This window comes from Musca autumnalis, unplaced genomic scaffold (genome assembly GCF_047663935.1).
Source record: "Musca autumnalis isolate F117 unplaced genomic scaffold, ASM4766393v1 scaffold_1, whole genome shotgun sequence".
Lineage (NCBI taxonomy): Eukaryota > Metazoa > Arthropoda > Insecta > Diptera > Muscidae > Musca > Musca autumnalis.
The window spans coordinates 219,638,056-219,656,221 of NW_027411644.1; the positions used below are offsets into that span (position 1 = coordinate 219,638,056).

The 18,166-nt window shown below is 39.7% G+C and overlaps 1 protein-coding gene across 1 annotated transcript in view; it reads left to right on the forward strand.

Annotated features, from left to right (window-relative positions):
- The window catches only part of LOC141390543 (uncharacterized), a 126,597-nt gene extending 108,710 nt beyond the window's left edge, over positions 1-17,887 (forward strand). Inside the window, exons 6-9 of the mRNA XM_073963490.1 lie at positions 4,152-4,357; positions 4,935-5,023; positions 15,443-15,643; positions 15,731-17,887. Coding sequence (XP_073819591.1) covers positions 4,152-4,357; positions 4,935-5,023; positions 15,443-15,643; positions 15,731-17,337 — 2,103 coding nt within the window. The 3' untranslated portion in view covers positions 17,338-17,887. The remainder of the gene's footprint in view (positions 1-4,151; positions 4,358-4,934; positions 5,024-15,442; positions 15,644-15,730) is intronic.
- The last annotated feature ends 279 nt before the right edge of the window (positions 17,888-18,166 follow it).

Sequence of the window (18,166 nt, forward strand, 5' to 3'; positions counted from 1 at the left end):
TTTTACTCCCAAGTAAACTCACCTGTCTCGTTATTCTTTATGTACGCAACCTGTCCAGGTTGCAGAATTTTTGAATCTGGACACATAGGAGCCAGAGCCCAACGACTGAACAATATATACTAACGAATAAAGTTAGGCAATCTAGTTCCTAGTTCAGTGCCCTACTTCAAAAAAGTATGAATAACGTCATACAAACTGGTGGGGTTCTATCCACACTGGCTTACCACATACTGACCTATCGCGTCATCATTAAAGCTCACTGCTAGTGCTTCCGCCTACCGACTCTCAACTTTTAAATATGCTATCGAGTCTGACCTTTAGTATCTTAGTGTAAGTGATTGGAAGTTTTCTACTGTATACCCGAACATTCAGTGACCTTTTCAAATCTGATGCTGCTGACTAATGTTATCCTCATTCCATTGTTGGATGTTAGAGGCTAAATTGTCTGACAGTTAAGCCAAAAATATTTTCCTATCCAATTTTGCTTTCAACTCGTCTACAACAATCTTATATCTCGATCATGGCGATCTTAAAATACATCATGGATCTACTCGTCTTAATTTTCTGTCCGGACATGGGGAATACGAGAAACATCATGAGTAGCTCGCCTCTTTTCTGACATATTGTTAGGCTTTCATACATCAGATTGAGAGTGGAGATAAGATGTTTCAGTTTACCGACTGGTAAAATCCCGTCGTATTTCATGGCAGACAAAATACAGTACGCCACTATGGTGTTTTGAGACGCATTTACGCCCCAGCGAAAAGTTTGCCTCCAAAGAGGCAGTTAAATGATATGTACAAGTGATTTGGAAGTGCATCAAATTATGCATTTTCACTCATGATTTTTACAAGGGAGTGACCCCGGAAAGAGGCACTCCATTGCACTGCATTTTAACTGACCCTTTGGCATTGCATTTTAACTGAACCTTTGGCACGGCATTTTAACTGACCCTTTTGCATTGCATTTTAACTGACCCTTTGGGGTAGAATAGGAGGCAGTCCAGAGCACGTGTTTTGAATAACAAAATAAAATGCATTTATTATTTGTGTAAAACAAAAATATTAATAACTTTATTAAATTAACACAAATTATGAAAATTCTCTATTGAATTCAATCGCAAACATGTGTGTTTCCTCCGCTCTTCATTTAATTCAAGCTTAAGTGCTTTTGCTTCATCTGCTCAATGGGTTTGATATTGTCACCAGTTAAGAATTCGACATGTACTCCAACAGCACTCCATTGGGAAATTTTCTTCTCGTGAGTTACCGGAAAAATGTTCACAAATTAAATATTATTTAGTTTGTATTAACAAATGTTTGGAAATGTTAACACGATTATCTCTTTTTGGAAATGTATTCCGCTGCCTGTAGAGATGTAAAAACTGATTTATGTACATGTAGGGATCTCTAACAACTGCTAATAAAATGTAGTGAACGGAGTGGAGTGCCTTTTTCACAACTCCGTTTGCACTGCATGCGGATGCTGCTAAATTGTGAGGAATTGGAGTGCCTTTTTCACGACTCCGTTGAAGTGCCTCCGGATGTTGTTAAAATGTGACAAATGGATGTGATTCTTTTGATTGCATCCAAATGCGGTTAAAATGTGAGGAATGGAGTGCCTTTTTCACGACTCCGTTTGAACGGCATAAATACATGCCGTGAAAGAACTAGTCTACATTGCACTACTTCTAATTTATTTTGCTGGGGCTTTTCAAATACATTTGCCAGTGTGAAAATTACAATATCCCTGTATAGAGTCCCCACATTTCAAATGCAAAGTCGCAGATCATGACCCTTAAAAATCTGCATGGATAGGAATATTGGGGTTGAAGCAATTTTGCGCTGCACATGTTACCTCACTACCTTTAGCTGGAAATAAAAATGCATTCACTTGAGGAGGTCTCGAGATGGATCTTAAACTTAGTCACATTGAAGCCAATCAAGACCATTCATTGTTATCCTTTGCCCTTTCGCGGTACACACATGTTTTTGTTCTTCTTCATTCTTCTTCTTTATTTGCCGATCCGCATTCGGATTTTGGCGATCATACAATAACAAATTAAGTATTTTTAGCTGTATATATAGATATATGTTTATGAATATGTTGTGGTAAATTATTCAGCAATGGTGATCTCTCTATTCCTCGCAGCGTTGATAAGGCTTCTTTCATTTGGTTGATTTGTCCACTCCAAAATGTTTTTTATCCAGGAAATTTCTCTTCTTCCTCTTGGCCTTTTTCCCTCAATTTGACATTTAATTATGCTCTGGATGACAGAATACTTTTCGTTTCTCATTATGTGTCCCATATAGGATATCTTCCTACTTTTTATGATATCAAGAAGTTGTCGTTTAGTGTTCATTCTTCTCAGGACTTCTTCATTTGGTACTCGGTCAGTCCAAGGAATTTTCAGTGTTCTGCGATAAATCCACATTTCAAATGCGTTCAATTTTTGTTCGTCTATTGACTTTATTGTCCATGTCTCGGCAGCATATAGTAGAGTGGACCATACATAACATTTTATGAAGCGCATTTTTGTTGTGATGTTGACGTCATGACTTGTTAATATTTTGCGATGGTTAAAAAAGGATTGCCTAGCTACTTCTATTCGGCATTTTATCTCTCTCGAGGCATCCCATTGGTCATTTATAAGGACCCCAAGATATTTAAAACTCCTTACCCGTTCTATTTCGTCATTTTTTATTTTCAATGATGTGTTGTTTTGGTAAGTTTTTCTACTTATTACCATATATTTCGTTTTCTTAATGTTAATCTTAAGACCATACAATTCGCTTTTTTGAGTAAGCGAGTTAACCAGTTTCTGTAGACCATATAGGCTAGTGGCAATTAATGTTGTGTCGTCGGCGTATCGTATATTGTTTATTAATTCAGAGTAATTCACCCTTACGCCAATTTGCTCGTTTTCAACTGCTTCTTGAAATATTTTGTTGGAGTATAAATTAAATAATAGAGGTGATAGGATACACCCTTGTCTAACGCCTTTGGATATTGGGATATTGTCAGTGAGTTCTCCATCAACTTGAATGTTTGCAGTTTGTTGCCAATAAAGGTTTTTTATGCATCTTATTTCCTTTTCTGTTATTCCGGTATCCATCAAGATATCCATCATTTTTTTATGCCTGATCGTATCGAAAGCTTTTTCGTAGTCGACGAAACATAAGAATATATCTTTTTGAACATCTCTACATTTTTGAATAAGGACTTGGATACTTAGTAGTGCCTCTCGCGTTCCCATGCCTTCTTTGAAACCGAATTGTGTTCTCCCCATATGTGGCTCACACTTAGGGTAGATTCTTTTATGTAGTATTTTAATAAATATTTTTAGGGCATGACTCATTAGACTAATTAGTCTATAATCACCGCATTTTCGTGCATGTGCTTTTTTTGGTATAGCTATAAATGTAGATTTTAACCAGTCGTCGGGGTACTGTCCTGTATCGTAAACGTGATTGAAGAGTTTCAGCAGTAGTTGTATATTGTTTCCCTCTATTAATTTCAAAATCTCTGCGGGTATTTCATCAGGGCCGACGGTCTTCTTATCTTTCATTGACTGAATTGCCGATTTGACTTCATCTTCCGTGATCGGGTTTCCTGTTATGTCTGATTCAGTATTAGTGTTATTTTCTGGCCTTTCATCATCAGTGAATGTTGTTTTGATATATTTGTGCCAAACACTTTTTCTTTCTTTGGTCTCGAAGACAGCTTTACTGTTTTCGTCGACAAGTAGAGCCGGATGAGTTTTGCGGTATATTCCGGATGCTTCTTTTAATTTCTTGTGTAGGTTGAAATCGTCGTGTAGTCGGTGTAGCCTTTCGATTTCTTCACATTGCTTGTTAAGTTGAGCGTTCTTTGCAGCTCGTGTGGCATTTCTAATCTCTTGGTTTATTTCCCAATAAATTTCATAGTTGGTATTTTTATGTATTTTTCGCTTTTCGCGAAGTTCGAGGATTTCTGTTGTTATCCAAGGTTCTTCTTTTCGGGTGGTTTTTGTCCCTAATATAGTTGAGGTTGTTTTAAAGACAGTTTTCATTTCATTCCACAACTGCTCAGTGCCTTGCCTTCTTCTTCATATTCATTCCCAAATTTTCTTGTTCTAAAATTATAATTTTTGTTTTAAATTATTTTTGCAGGCCAAATTATTCCGCATATTTCAGGAGGTCATGAATGCTGGTCGTGATGCCCACCACGAAGAATTGCGACGCCTGGGTATTTATGTTGTACGCAAATTTGTTGAGACTGCTCCCAACAATCCCAAAATATATGCCGAATTATTATTCTACAAGAGTGTAAAGGAGGCCAATGAACTTGAATCGGGTTACTGTGATGCCTATGAATCGTAAGTATCCATTTCGATTTTTGCTGCTTCGCTCTAAAACAATGATAAATAGTTTTAGGTTGTTGACCATTTTCTTTGTCCACAGCAACCTTGAGCTATTCTAATAACAATTTGAATATCTATTAAAAATTGTGCTTAAACAATGTTATTCTCGTCCAAAGCCTTATTTGGCCGAGAATAGATTGATTACTTAACAAATCCCCAGCTTGTGTCGTCCTCCATGTCTGGGCTGGCATTGCTGTAATGCATAATGAAGAAGAAAACATTAGTCGAAAATGTAAATGATGATGAATGATTGTAAAACCTTCCAGACCATAGAAGAAATACATGGACTCTCGGTGGACTCTGTTTATGGCAGTGGCCTTCATTGTGACAGTTGGGTGGCCTTGATTATGGTGTTTATAATGCTTTAACACCCATTTTTCTATTATAAAGATGGCGTTTTTGTTTTCATGTTTTTTTCTCCTGTTCTTAATGATGATTTTCTTTTTAAATTGTTTATTCTACAATAACACCACCACCGACCCACCCGTCCTGCACCCATTCATTTGTGTGTTTTTCTTTTCTCATTTTACAGTGGCACCAAAGGAACATGGACCGATGAACAGGAGGCTGAATTGCGTTTTCTTTTCGAAGAAAATCAACGAAATCCTGAAACTGACAAGGGTAAGTAAAGTGTGTATGTTTATGTGTGTGCGTGTGAGTTTCTGAGGGCCTTAGTAGTTGTAAAGTCTTTTATTTTGGCCCAGTGATCCTTTCGTTCAACCTCATCCAGAACTCATCTAGTTTGATAACAGTTTTTTTTTCACAGAGGGTGATTGTGTTCTTCTTGTTCTTGACTATGACATTCCGTTTTCTATTAACCTGTGGCTGAGGGTTTGAGATGTTCAATAATGTCACTGCGTTGGTCATTGTCCAGTGTTGCCATTTTGGTATTTTGACGAATTAAAGCTTTCAAAATTATACAGTGTGCATGGGGTGGATAAGGAGGTTTTCTCATCGCTTGGGGTAGGACCAGCTAAACCATACAAATTAAATAAGTAATTTTGCTCCCTGTTTAGGGGTTCTCCCAGATGTGAGGAAATTGCTTGTAACACGGATGATTTGGCTAACCGAACTTAGGTCGGCAACAGTTTGATGAACTGCCTAAGTGCTTGCTGACGATTTGAAAGTGATCAAGATTTGTGCTGCGTTGATGATCGGTAACGACGATTTGGTGAAGTTCTGGAACTCGGGAAGTTGGTTGATTCTACGATTTATTGATGATTGGGAATGTGTTGATGTTGTTGTTGTAACAGTGTTTATTATTATGTATGTATGTTCGTTCTTCTGTTCAATATGGCTGTGGGTCTATCTCCAAATCCAGGAAAGTGGCTGCTTCGATGGGATCTAACCACAGATCCACTAGAGTTAGATGAGTAGGTTTGGCGCGGAAGTTGAAAAGGTGTTTTGTGTCGTACGTGCCCATGCCGAATACTGGGCAGATGTCTTGCACGGCGTGGTCGATTTCCGCCCAATAAGAATTTAGGCGACTGCAATATCCCGAGCGTAGTTGAGCCAAAACTACTCTAGCTTGTCGTGGCAGCTGACGCCCCTCAGCTGCGATAGATGGGGGATGTACTCCGAGGACTTTATTCACACTATATTTGCTTATGGCCTTAGCAACTGCATCCGTGTGAATACTATTTAAACCTGCTTGATATGCCTGCTAATCCAGGGGTTCTCTCCTATATTGTTGCACCTCCCTCTCTAGAGCATGAATATCCTTCCTGATATTCCTGAATGTGTCGGGCCTAGCCAACAGATGGTGATTGCAATGGCTCTAACGGTAACACCCAAGCAAGTACTGCAACGAAAACATCTCATTTACTGGAAGAATCTTTGCCTCCTCATGTAGATGGTCTACTGAAGACTTGAGGAGACTCCCTGATGCTGTTCTCAGGGTCGGCATTCTGGCAGGTTTAAATCTATTTTCAATTCGTATCACATAATCCCGGGGACCAAACTAACGCCGTATAGCTTACCACAGACCGACCTATTGCGTTATATGTGGTCAACAAGGTTTCTTTATTTGCAGCCCAAGTGCTGCCGGCTAGGGACTTGAGGACCTTGTTCCTACTTTTCAGTTTGTCGCAGATAGCTGTGGCGTGCGCGCACGACTAGAAAGTAGTGTCAAATGTGACCCCTAAAATTTTGGGGCAGTTTGTGGTCGGAATTCTGCTACCGTCGACCACGACATTCAATTCTCTCCCAAACTGCGATGTCCATGTTGTAGATTTTGTGGCGGAAATCTGCATATTCCTCGCGTGGAAAAAGGTGGCTCAGGGAAGGTACCTGACGCCAGGATCGTGCAATCATCCGCATACGTTACGATCGCGATGCCGTCTGGAGGGTGCGGAATACAGGAGAGGTGGGGGTTAAACAGTTCCGGAGATATCACCCCACCTTGGGGAACATCCTGTTTCACTCTACGGGGTTTGGACTTCTTGTTCCTGAATTCCACGTACGACTGGCGTCCACACATATAGGATTGTATGCACAATGTCCTCAAGCAGCGTGCAGTGACTGACTGTATCAAAGGCTTTTGATAAGTCAAGCGCCACCATAAATGTTCTATCACACGGCTATCTCTGGTTGAGTCCTTGACAAATATATGTGGAGATGGCGTGCAGCGCTGTTGTCGTGCTGTGCTGCTTACGGAATCCATGCTGATGATCAACAACTTGATAGCTATTCCTGATACTGAAGAGGACTAAGGCCTCAAGGGTCTTTGCTACGGGCGACAAAAGCGAAATCGGCCTGTACGACTCACTTTCGCTGAGATCCTTGCATGGCTTACGTAGCGGGACCACCCTGCCCATTTTCCAGACTTCGGGAACAATGAGGGCTCATCCAGCTGCTTCAGCATTACCATGGAGATTCCATCAGGGCCCAACGCTTTGGATGATTTAGCGTTCCTGATGGCATTCGCAACATCATCCTTTGTAAACTGTGGTGGTTCATCCTCGGCAGGAAGAGATCTGAGGCGACGTAATACTCTCCTCTTCGCCCTGTCACTATCGGGGTGCTCGACAAACTGTCGATTGAAATAACTTGCGCACCTCTTCGGGTCAGTCAACGTAACGTCGCCAAATGTGACTGAGGGTCTATCTTCCCTTCTTCTTCTTCTTCCTGTTAAGTTCCAGTGTCAGCTCCCTGACTCTGGCGTCATTGGGGTTGGCTCGACGAAGCTCATTTGCTAATCCCGTCTCTGCTGGGAAGTTTGGTCTTACTTCGGGTATTCGACCAGCAGGGAAATGGCGAGCGTCTGCAGCAGTGATGACGTCTCAGAATGTCCTTTTCGCTACCCGAACATCAGAAGGATTGCCAGTTCTCTGAAGCGGTGATTGGTGAACTCTCTGAAACTGCCAATCAGCTTTCCTATGATTGACGAACGTGCGGCGTTCAGAGGTGATGAAATCGGGTGGTCTGCTAATAGAGACAATTATGGGAAGATGGTCTGATCCAAGAGAAATGACGGGTTGCCAAGTGACGTCATTTGTCAGGTTTGACACGATGGTTATGTCTGGCGAACTGTGACACTCTCCTCTAATTCTCGTAGAGGCGTCCTCATTGACCGTGCAAAACGTAGAGCTATTTATCTGCTCAGCCAGCGCTGTACCCTTCTGGTCGTTTCCGAGGGCCGAATGCCACATCTCATGATGCGCATTGAAGTCCCCCAGGACCAGACGATTATGACCTTCCAAAAGCGGGCTAATGTCAGGCCCGTAATCTGAGATAGAGCTATATCTCGGCGGGATGTATACATTCAACAACTCTATCTCGGCAGTTCCACACCTGACTGCTACCCCCATGCATTCCATGTGCGGGTCATTAGAGGCAGGCTCAAGCGAGATAGGTCTGCATTGGACAGACTGGTGCAATAGGAAAGCTAATCCCCCACCTCCACTTCTGCTGCGATCCTTCCTTAACATGCACACGCAGCCTTTATCTCCAGCAGTTGTTGTCCCAATCCCAGAAAATGCATCCTTTTTGCAATTTAATTGCAATGGACTCCGAGGTAAGATCGAGGAAATAGTAGATTTCATGAGTCGAAAGAATTTCAAGGTCGGGGCGGTGCAAGAAACCAAGCTCAACAACAACTGTGTTGTGGTGGTTACAACGTGTTAAGGGAATGTGTTGTGGCGGTTACAACCTTAGACGTAGTGCGTTTTGTCATTCCACTGGGTATGAAAAGGATTTTCGACCCTTGTTCTTCTACTTAACGCCTTGCGTTATTAGTATTCATATCTATTGGGTACAAACTTAAAACCGTTAGACAAAAAATATTTTAAATAAAAATCCGCAAGCCACAAAAAATTTCAATAAAAAATCCACGAGCCTCAAGAATATTCTTTGAAAAATCCACGAACCTTAAAAATGGTTTTAAAAGCTCAAGAGATAATTGTTAAAAAATCGAATCTCAGAATATTTGTGAGGCCCGTGAATTTTTTAAAGAATATTTTTAAAGTTCGTGAATTTAAAGAATATTTATGAGGTACTTGAATTTTTAAAGGATATTTTAAAGGCTCGAGGATTTTTAAACAATATTTTTAAGGCTCGTGGATTTTCTAAAGAATATTTTTGATGCTCGTTGATTTTTTAAAGAATATTTTTGAGGCTCGTGGATTTTTTGAAGAATATTTCTGTGTCTCGCGGTTTTTTAAAGAATATTTTTGAAGTTCGCGGATATTTTAAATATTATTTTTGAATTGGATTTTTTGAAAATTATATTTGAGGTTCGTAGATTTTTTAAAAATTATTTTTGAAGTTCGCAGATTTTTTTAAAAAAAATTTCTGAGGATCGCGGATTTTTTAAAAATTATTTCTGAAGTTCGCAAATTTTTTAAAAACTATTTTGAGGTTTGTGATTTTTTTAAAAAAATATTTTTTAAGCTCGTGAATTTTTTAACAATAATTTCTGAGGTTTATAGATTTTTTAGAAATGATTTTTGAGGTTCCTGGATATTTAAAAAAAAATATTTTTTGTGATTCGCGCATTTTTTAAAAATAATTTTTGAGATTCGTGGTTATTTTAAAATTTATTTTCGAGGTTTGTGGATTTTTTAGAAATTATTTTCGACGTTCGTGGACTTTTTTAATATTATTTTTAAAGTCCGTGAATTTTTCTAAAACTTATTTTTTTTCTTATAAATTATTTTTGAGGTTCGTGGATGTTTTTATAATCTTTTTTTGATATTCGAGGATTTTTTAATATTATTTTTGAGGTTCGTGGATTTTTCTAAAAATTATTTTTAGGGTTCGTGGACTTTTTTAATAATTATTTTTGAGGTTCGTGGATTCTTTAAAAAATTATTTTTGATGTTTTTGGATTTTTTTTAAATAACTTTGAGGTTCGTGATATTTTCAATTATTTTTGGTGTTCATAGATTTTTTTAAAAAAATTATTTTTGAGGTTTGTGTATTGTTTTACAAATTAGTTTTGAGATTCACAATTTTTTTAAAAATAATTTCTGAGGTTCGTCGATTTTTTAAAAATGATTTTTTAGGTTCGTGGATAATTTAAGAATTATTTTCGAGGTTCGTGGATTTTTTAAAAATTATTTTTGAGATTCATGGATTTTTTTTTTTTTAATTATTTTCGAGGTTCGTGGATTTTTTAAAAATTATTTTTGATGTTCATGGATTTTTTAAAAATTATTTTTAAGGTTTGCGGAGTTTTTAAAAATAATTTTTGAGGTTCGTGAATTTTTTTAAATTATGTTTGAGGTTCTTGGATTTTTTAATAATATTCACGATCAGTGAATAGGGAGAATGTAACACAATTACTACAATTAAAACTGAAAGTGTCATAAAAAGATCGTAAAGATCTGTAATGGTGTGGAGAGTTGATTACCCAGTTCTCTACTCCTTCTGCGGTTACAGAAACGGTTTTGGATCTCGTTACCGATTTACTTCCAGTTTCAGTGCCACGTGACCAGGGGACTGGTAACTCCTATTTGACTGGGGTCCGCGGGCTGTAAAGCCCGTTATTCTATTTTCGAGAACTGCCTCCAATATTTCCGATGATTTTTGCTGTGTCGCTTCTAGCTTTATTTCATATGTTTAATTGCCTAAAGCTCTAAAATAAGTTTCAAATTGGCAACTCTAAGGTCTTGCCGGTGATAAGATGGCCTGGTAGTGACAATCGCATCTTGATTTTGAAAATAACCTCCTCCCCCCTCTCTCTCTATATATCTCCCACCCCATGTTGTTGCATGTTTTTGGCTTTTGGCAGCATTTAAAGTGCTTACTTGGTCAAAGTCCGACCAGTGATTGATTTAACAAGTCAATTTGAATGTGTTGACAGTTGCCTGATTGAAATAATTTTCTTTATTATCGCTATGCAGCAGCACCAACAACAGCATCATGATAGACAACAACAACAAGAGCAGCAGCAGAATCATAGTCATAGTCAACGACGTTGTCGTCATCATTGTTTGTCATCAGCTGCGTCCATTTTTCCTTAATGGCTTTACTTGATGAGTTTGTGTTTTATCCTCATCCCTTTTGCTCTCATATCCTTCATCTATTGTGGATAACTATAAATGAATGAATGTGTACGTACGGCTTTTGGCTTCCTTTGGCTCGTTTTGTCTGATAATGCTTTGACATTTTTATTTCGCCAATATGTCCGAGATTAATTGTTATGTGTCTGAAGTGATTGAAATTTGTTGTTGCCGTTGTTGTCGTCGTCTTTCTATAAATTATGACTTTATGGTGGTGAAAAGAGGAAAAAATAAGTTTAGGGTTTATCACAAATAACCTTTTTGAAGTACATTTGATAGATGCGGCAAATTGTGTGTCAACTAATCGGAAATGAATTATGGCATAAAATTGTGTTATTTTTAAATTTGTTATACGCTAATTGCGATAGGTATAAACTCTGGACACAAGACTTCAGAAAGTTAAAAAAAAATTAAATTGAAAACCGTTCCAATTCCAAACGCGAATTACCCTAAGATGTGCTGGGTTATGAAATTGTTTGTTGGGCTGAAAAACACACACCCAGCTTAATCGGCAGTTACATATTAAAAAACCTATTGAAATACCAATTGAAAATTTGTTCCATTATTTGTTGTCCTATATATTATGTGCGGGGCTTTTATAACAAAGAATATGCTCTAAGCAGTCAAACGGATCCATTTCATGTGCATCTGTCTAATAGTTTGACTCCACTTAGTCAAATGTTAAAGCTTTGTCACAGACAACTGCCTCCCAATATTTTTATTTATGTGTATTTCGGCTACCTGTTAGGGATGATTTTATACAGGCACCATTTGTACAGTAGTAACAAAACTTCTAGAAAAGAACGAGCGAGGTTCCCAAAAAAGGAACTGCTTGACATGACCAAGGATAAAAGCGAAAAACTGAAAGTTGAAAAGTTCAAGCTATAGCAGAAGGACTACAGAACCTACTAGATGTGTTCATTCTGTGGGGATCGATTGTGATGTGTTTGTCCATACAACAAGAGTCAATACCGGCGTTGTACTTCAACTGGAGAAAATGTTCAAAGGTATAGGTCACCTCACACCCAAGTTCAGCATCATGTGCTGCATCGCTTTCTTCGCGTTGTCATGAAAGATAAACTCCATGTGTCGACCAAATCACCAAACATCGAGCACTTCATTGTGCAGGATTTGATGTTTACTCCATCGAAGCCTTGACCTATCACTTCTGCTTGAACCGCCATGCGACCCGTATTTATAACGTCCTGATGTCGCTGTACAGCCGGTACAGCTCGTCGTAAATATTATGTAGATATTCACCGTCAACGTAGATTGGCCAGTAGATTTTTCGAAGAATGTTTTACTCAAACACACACAGCACTTCTTCTTCTTATATGTTTGTGAAGGCTTCGGAACCCTTCATTGGCACGGGTAGTATTATGCTGTTTGTTGTATACTGAAGTAGACGGAGTCTTCTGTGTGGCATTGATAGTCTATTCCATCAACTTGGTCTTGTCGCCCTTTGCTGCCAGACCCACTTAGGCAATCACACGACGGCAGGTTCGATACCGGTTTGACTTATGTTTCGGTAAGCCACTGCCACCTCAGTGTACACATTTTTGTATGCGTATCCTTTTTCTGTGTTGAACGCATCATATCCCGGAATGCCTGCTTCAGATTCTTTTGGTCCGTGCCGAGACGGAGGAAAACCCAGGAGAAATATATTTATCTTCACCCAAATTCGGTGAAATGCAAAAGAGGTAGGAAGTGGTTGCATCTAAGAGTTTGTTCTGGACTTGTCCATGCGAGGAACTACGACGGGGACTATGTTGCTGCGTCAACACAGCCCCCAGTGAGTCGTTGCCGTCAGATTACACGAATCTCCCACAGTCCCCACAACAGTAGCCGTACACGCAGGACTTAACACCAGTTGTTGTTGTTATAATCCCTGATAATGCATCCTTTTTGCAATTTAATTGCAATGGACTCCGAAGTAAGATCGAAGAAATAGTGGACTTCATGAGTCGGAAGAATATCATGGTCGCGGAGGGCAAAGGAAACCAAGCTCAACAACAACTGCAGCTTTGTGATGGTTGCATCGTACATTTCGTACGTACAACGTTAGCTTTCCTATTGCACTAGTTTGCGGAATACAGACCTACATGTATCGCTTGAACCTGGCTCTAATAATCCGCACATGGAATGTGTGGAGGTAGCAGTCAGATATGGAACTGGCAAGGTAGGGTTTTTTGAACGTATACATCCCGTCGATAAATAGATTTACTGAAGGTTGTAGGCCCTACATTAGGTCGTTTTGGATGTTCATAACCGTCTGGTCTTGGGGGGCTTTAATGCTCATCATGAGTTATGGCATTCGGTCCTCTGCAGATTGATAGATCTACATTTTGCATGGTCAATGAATAGCTACCAGAATTGGCGGAGAGTGTCCCAGTTCGCCAGACATAACCATAGTGTCACCTGGTCTGACAAATGATGTCACCTGTCAATCCGTCATTCCTGGATCAGATCAGACCATCTTTCCATAATTGCCTCCATCAGCAGACCGCCCGATTTTATCGCCTCGGAACGCCACACTTTCGTCAAACATGGAAAAGCTAATTTGCCCAGTGTCAGAGTGTTCAGTAATCACCACGATCTGTCCAATCTGTTGTTCGGGTAGCAGAACGGACGACACGAGGCATCATCACTGCTGCAGCCGCTCGCCATATACCTGCTGGCCGAATACCCGAAGTGACACCAAAATTCATGATAAGTGCGACGGGATTAGAAAATGAGGGTGATGAGCTTCGTCGTGCCAACCTTAGTGACCCCTGAGTCAGCTGGCACTGGAAGTTAACAGGTTGGTCGGTGAGCATAAGCGGGACAAGTGGTTTAATCATCTGAAGAGTTGCAATATTGGAGACGGAATAAGTAAATTGTGGGTACGGTTAATTCGCTCTCTAACCCTAGAAAAAGGAAGGCAGATTCTTAGTCACGTTAGTTGACGTTACGTTGACTGATCCGAAAATGTGCACAAGTTATTTCTGTCGATAGTTTGTCGAGCACCCCGAGAGTTACAATGCGAAGATAGTCGCAGATCTCATCTTGCTGAGGATATACCACCACCATTTATAATAGATGGTACTGCGAATGTCATCTATCAGGTACGCTAAGTCATCCAAAGCGTCGGGCTCTGATGGATTCTCCATTGTAATGTTGACACAGCTGGGTGTGCCGGGAGTCGAGTATCTCACTAACGTTCTTAACCTGTTAATGTCCACCCACATCGTTCCCGAAGTCTGGAAAATGGGTAGGGTGATCAAGCTATTGAAGTCGGACAAGGATGTGAATAGCTATCCAGTTGATGATCATCACCATCAGTTTCGTAAGCAGCACAGCACGAAAACAGCTCTACTCGCCATCTCCACACGTATTAGTCGAGGAATCAACCCGATCAAGCCGTGTGATAGAACAGTGATGGTGGCACTTGACTTATCAAAAGTCTTTGATACTGTCCAGCAGACAACACTCCGGCCAAGTTGGAAACGTTGGATAACCAATTATATGTGCGGACGGCAGTCGTACGTGGAATTCAGGCAGTGAAACAGGGAGTTCCGCAAGATGGGGTGATATTTCCGGAACTGGTTAACCTCTACCTCTCCTGTATGTAACTTCCCTGAAGTCCTTCTTTGAAATGCTGAACTCCTATTTGACCGACCCTAAATCTTCTACCACTCCGTTCACCACATATCCCCATAGAGTCAAACAGGAAGTTCCCCAAGGTGGGGTGATATTTCCGGAACTGTTTAACCTGTACCTCTCCTGTATTCCGCCCCTGCAAACGGCATTGAGTTTGTAAAATGCGGATGATTGTGTGATCTTGCCTTCAGGTACCTTTCCTAATGTCCTTTGTGAAAGGCTGAACCGACACTAAATCTTCGCGCTCTTTCTGTTCACCTCATGGACAGCAGAGGCGAAAATGGTCGAAATTCTGGGGGTCGCATTTGACAGTTGTTCATGTCGTCAGCGTATGCCACAGCTATTTGCTACCAGCTTAGATGTAGGAACAAGACTCTCAAATTCATAGCCGGCAGTACTTGGGGTGCAGATAAAGAAGCGGTCTGTGCTAAGCTATGCGGCGCCAGTATGGTCCGCGAACAAAGTGCAACGTGATCGAAAAATATTCAAACCTGGCAGAATGCCGCCTGAGAACTGTGACAATTATATCATGGACCGCCTTATCATCAGGGATACCAACAGTTTGACAAATAATATTTCCATAACCTGACCCATACGATTCATGTTTAATTTCTTTGATAACATTTTCGAACTTTATTCTGTCTCCTCTGCATTTACATTTTTCACACTCTGCTTTTTTCCATTTTTCACTGTTTTTCCTTCCTCCTTTTTCCCTGATACATCTCTCGAATTAATTGAGTTCTCTACTGGTTCTCAAAATTCCCTAGGCCCGATTTCAATGGTTTGAATTTGTTCATATTAACTAAATTTGGAATTTCTTCTGAACCTAGGATTTTCTTAGGTATCGAAAATATCGAAAATTTTTACTAATCCCATTAATTTTACCAATTTCTGGCAGATGTCATCGATTGGATTTTGGAGAATATGATCGATAAGACCCGCACCAGGCGAGGTGTCCTAAAGAAGTTGAAAGAAATGGGTCTACAATTTAAGGCTCCTACCAAGAAGTCAACAGCTAGTGCCCAAGCTAAACATCTTTGGAAACCCGAAGAGGATGAAGAGCTGCGCTCACTTTACGACCAATATCGAACGGAAGAAGGTAAGAAAGCATTTTGTATGAATTAAACTAACAATTTAACAATAACCCCACCATTTTCTCCCTTTATCTTTCTCTCGTCCTCAATAGATTGTCTTGAACGCATTCTCAGTGAATTTGAAGAGAGGCGTAATAAACAACAGATCATAAAGAGAATGTTGCAGCTACACATTATAGCTGACAAATCTGAAATTTTGCCACAAAAGCCAAGGAAACGTAAATCCAAAAAGAAAGCCGAAGATAACGAGGAAAATGATGAGTTTATGCAAGAGGAAGGAATGATGGAGGGCGGCAAATCATCATCATCGAAGCCTTCCAAACGCAAACCGGCCAAATCCCAAAAGAGAAAAATTGTACGCACTCCTCTAGATGTTGGTACGGTACGAGCTTTGTTGGGTCAAATTGATGCTGAAAAATATCAGGAATCTATTGATTGGCTCAAGGAATGTTTGGACGATGCTGCCGACGATGAAGAAGAACCAAATGAAGAAGACGATGGCATACCATTGTTGCCATTACAGCAACAACAAAAGGATGCCATGGAAGATGAGAATTTCAAAAAGGTTTTGGTTGCCTTGGGTATACAGCCTCCAGTTTTGGGTATGGAAACCTATTGGCGTATACCAACCTATTTGAATGGAGCCGATTTGAAGTTGAGAGCCAAAATTGTTGCCGGCGAAGAGGTGGAAGTTGATGTTGAGGGAATCGGAGATGAAGACGATGATGAGAATGAGAATGGCAGTGAAGGAAGCGATAATGATGATGGTGGTGATGGTGGCAGCGAAAGTGAAGAAGATTATTTGGAATCCTTGGGTAAGGCCAATGATCGCCAAAAATTGAATAATTTGGAAAAGATTCGCGACCAACAACGGGCCAAAATGAATAACTTAATGTTCAGTAAAAGCGATGAAGAAACTGAGGAGCGTGCCCCATTGCAGGCTAAAAAGAAGTCCAAGGCCAAAAAGGATCCCAAAGGAGGGGATAAGAAAAAGAAGAAGTCAGCAAAATCCGATTCGGAAGATGAAGATCCTGAATTGATAAATAAAATTAAAAAGAAATTGGATAAAAAACGTCGTAACCATGATTTGAGCAGTGAAGAGGAGGATAGCGACGGTGAAGATACTTTCAAAATGCCCGCCGAGAAGGAGGTTGCTAAACCAAATACCGAAGATCTTTTCGACCAATTAAAGGCCAAGAGGGCCGGTAGCAAAATTAAGCTGAGCGATATGGTTGATGAAAAGAAAACAGCTGCAAAGAATAAGGCATCTGAGAATCCTGATGATGGCGATGATGAGTTCAATTTCAACTCCGAGGATTATCGCAAACGTTTGGCTGAATTGGGTGATGAAGATGATGATGACAATGAACAAGAAAATGAAAATGCTGGTGAAGAAAAAACTATTATCAATCGTTCTCGCCGTGCTAATGTAATTGAATCCGATGATGATGATGCAGATGACAACGATGATGCTAACAAGAAAGGCAATGCTGCTGACAATGCCACTAAAAAACGTCGTCGTTCCATGGATGATGATAATGGGGAAGGCGAAGAAGAGGAGGAGGAAGATGAAGATGCCATGTTTTTGTCACGTAAAAAACCTTCAGCTGCAGAAAAACATGCTGCTGAAACTGGAGAAGAACCGGCTAAACGTCGTCGCCTGGCCATAGTTGATGACGATGATGAGGATGATTATTAAGCAATTGTCTTTACTTTGCTGCTTGCGTTTTTTTTGCTTTTCCTGTTGTATGCAGTGACTTTTTCCAATCAATTCTTCTTTCAATTTACTTTATTCCGTTTTGATGCTTGTTCAATATCGCTCGTTCGTATCATTTTACCTACACTTAATTGAAGAAAAATTGCCGCCATGCCGATACCAGAATTTTGAAAATTGTCAAAGTTGGCATTTGTTTCCTTTTAATTCTCCGCGTTTTCCATTTTCTGGTAGTTTTTTCGCTGGTGGTGGTGGCACATGTTTCCTTAGTTCATCCATTCCAACAGCATGGCAGCATTAATTTTGTGTCCACTAATGGTAAAATGTCAAAGTTGTCTCATCTCACAGCTTTTGTCACTATTCACTGCATACAACAGAACATTATTATTCATTTATTGCCTTTTGTCATATCCCTGATTCTTTCTTTTACGATTTAATTTTTGTTTTAACGTTGTGTACTTTTGATTGCACTTCGTCGTATCGTATTGCTTAATTCTATGTTAAATAAAGTTAAATGTTTCCTTTGCATCTTAAATTGATTGTTTTATTTCTTAATTAAAATGGAAGGACAGCAGATATCCTTCCATGTAAAAGGATAATGTAAAATGTGTGTTCAGATAGTTGATGTGGAAATCAAAAATTATGCTCAATAAAGATTTTTTTACATTTAATTGGAAATGAAGGTTTTTTATTTGGAGCGAGGGAAAAGAAAATATTATACATAGTTTTCGTAAGAAGCACAAAAAGTGACCCAGTTATATACAGTTGGGCAAGAAATGTATTGCAAAGACCAGAATTGTAGAAAAATTCATAT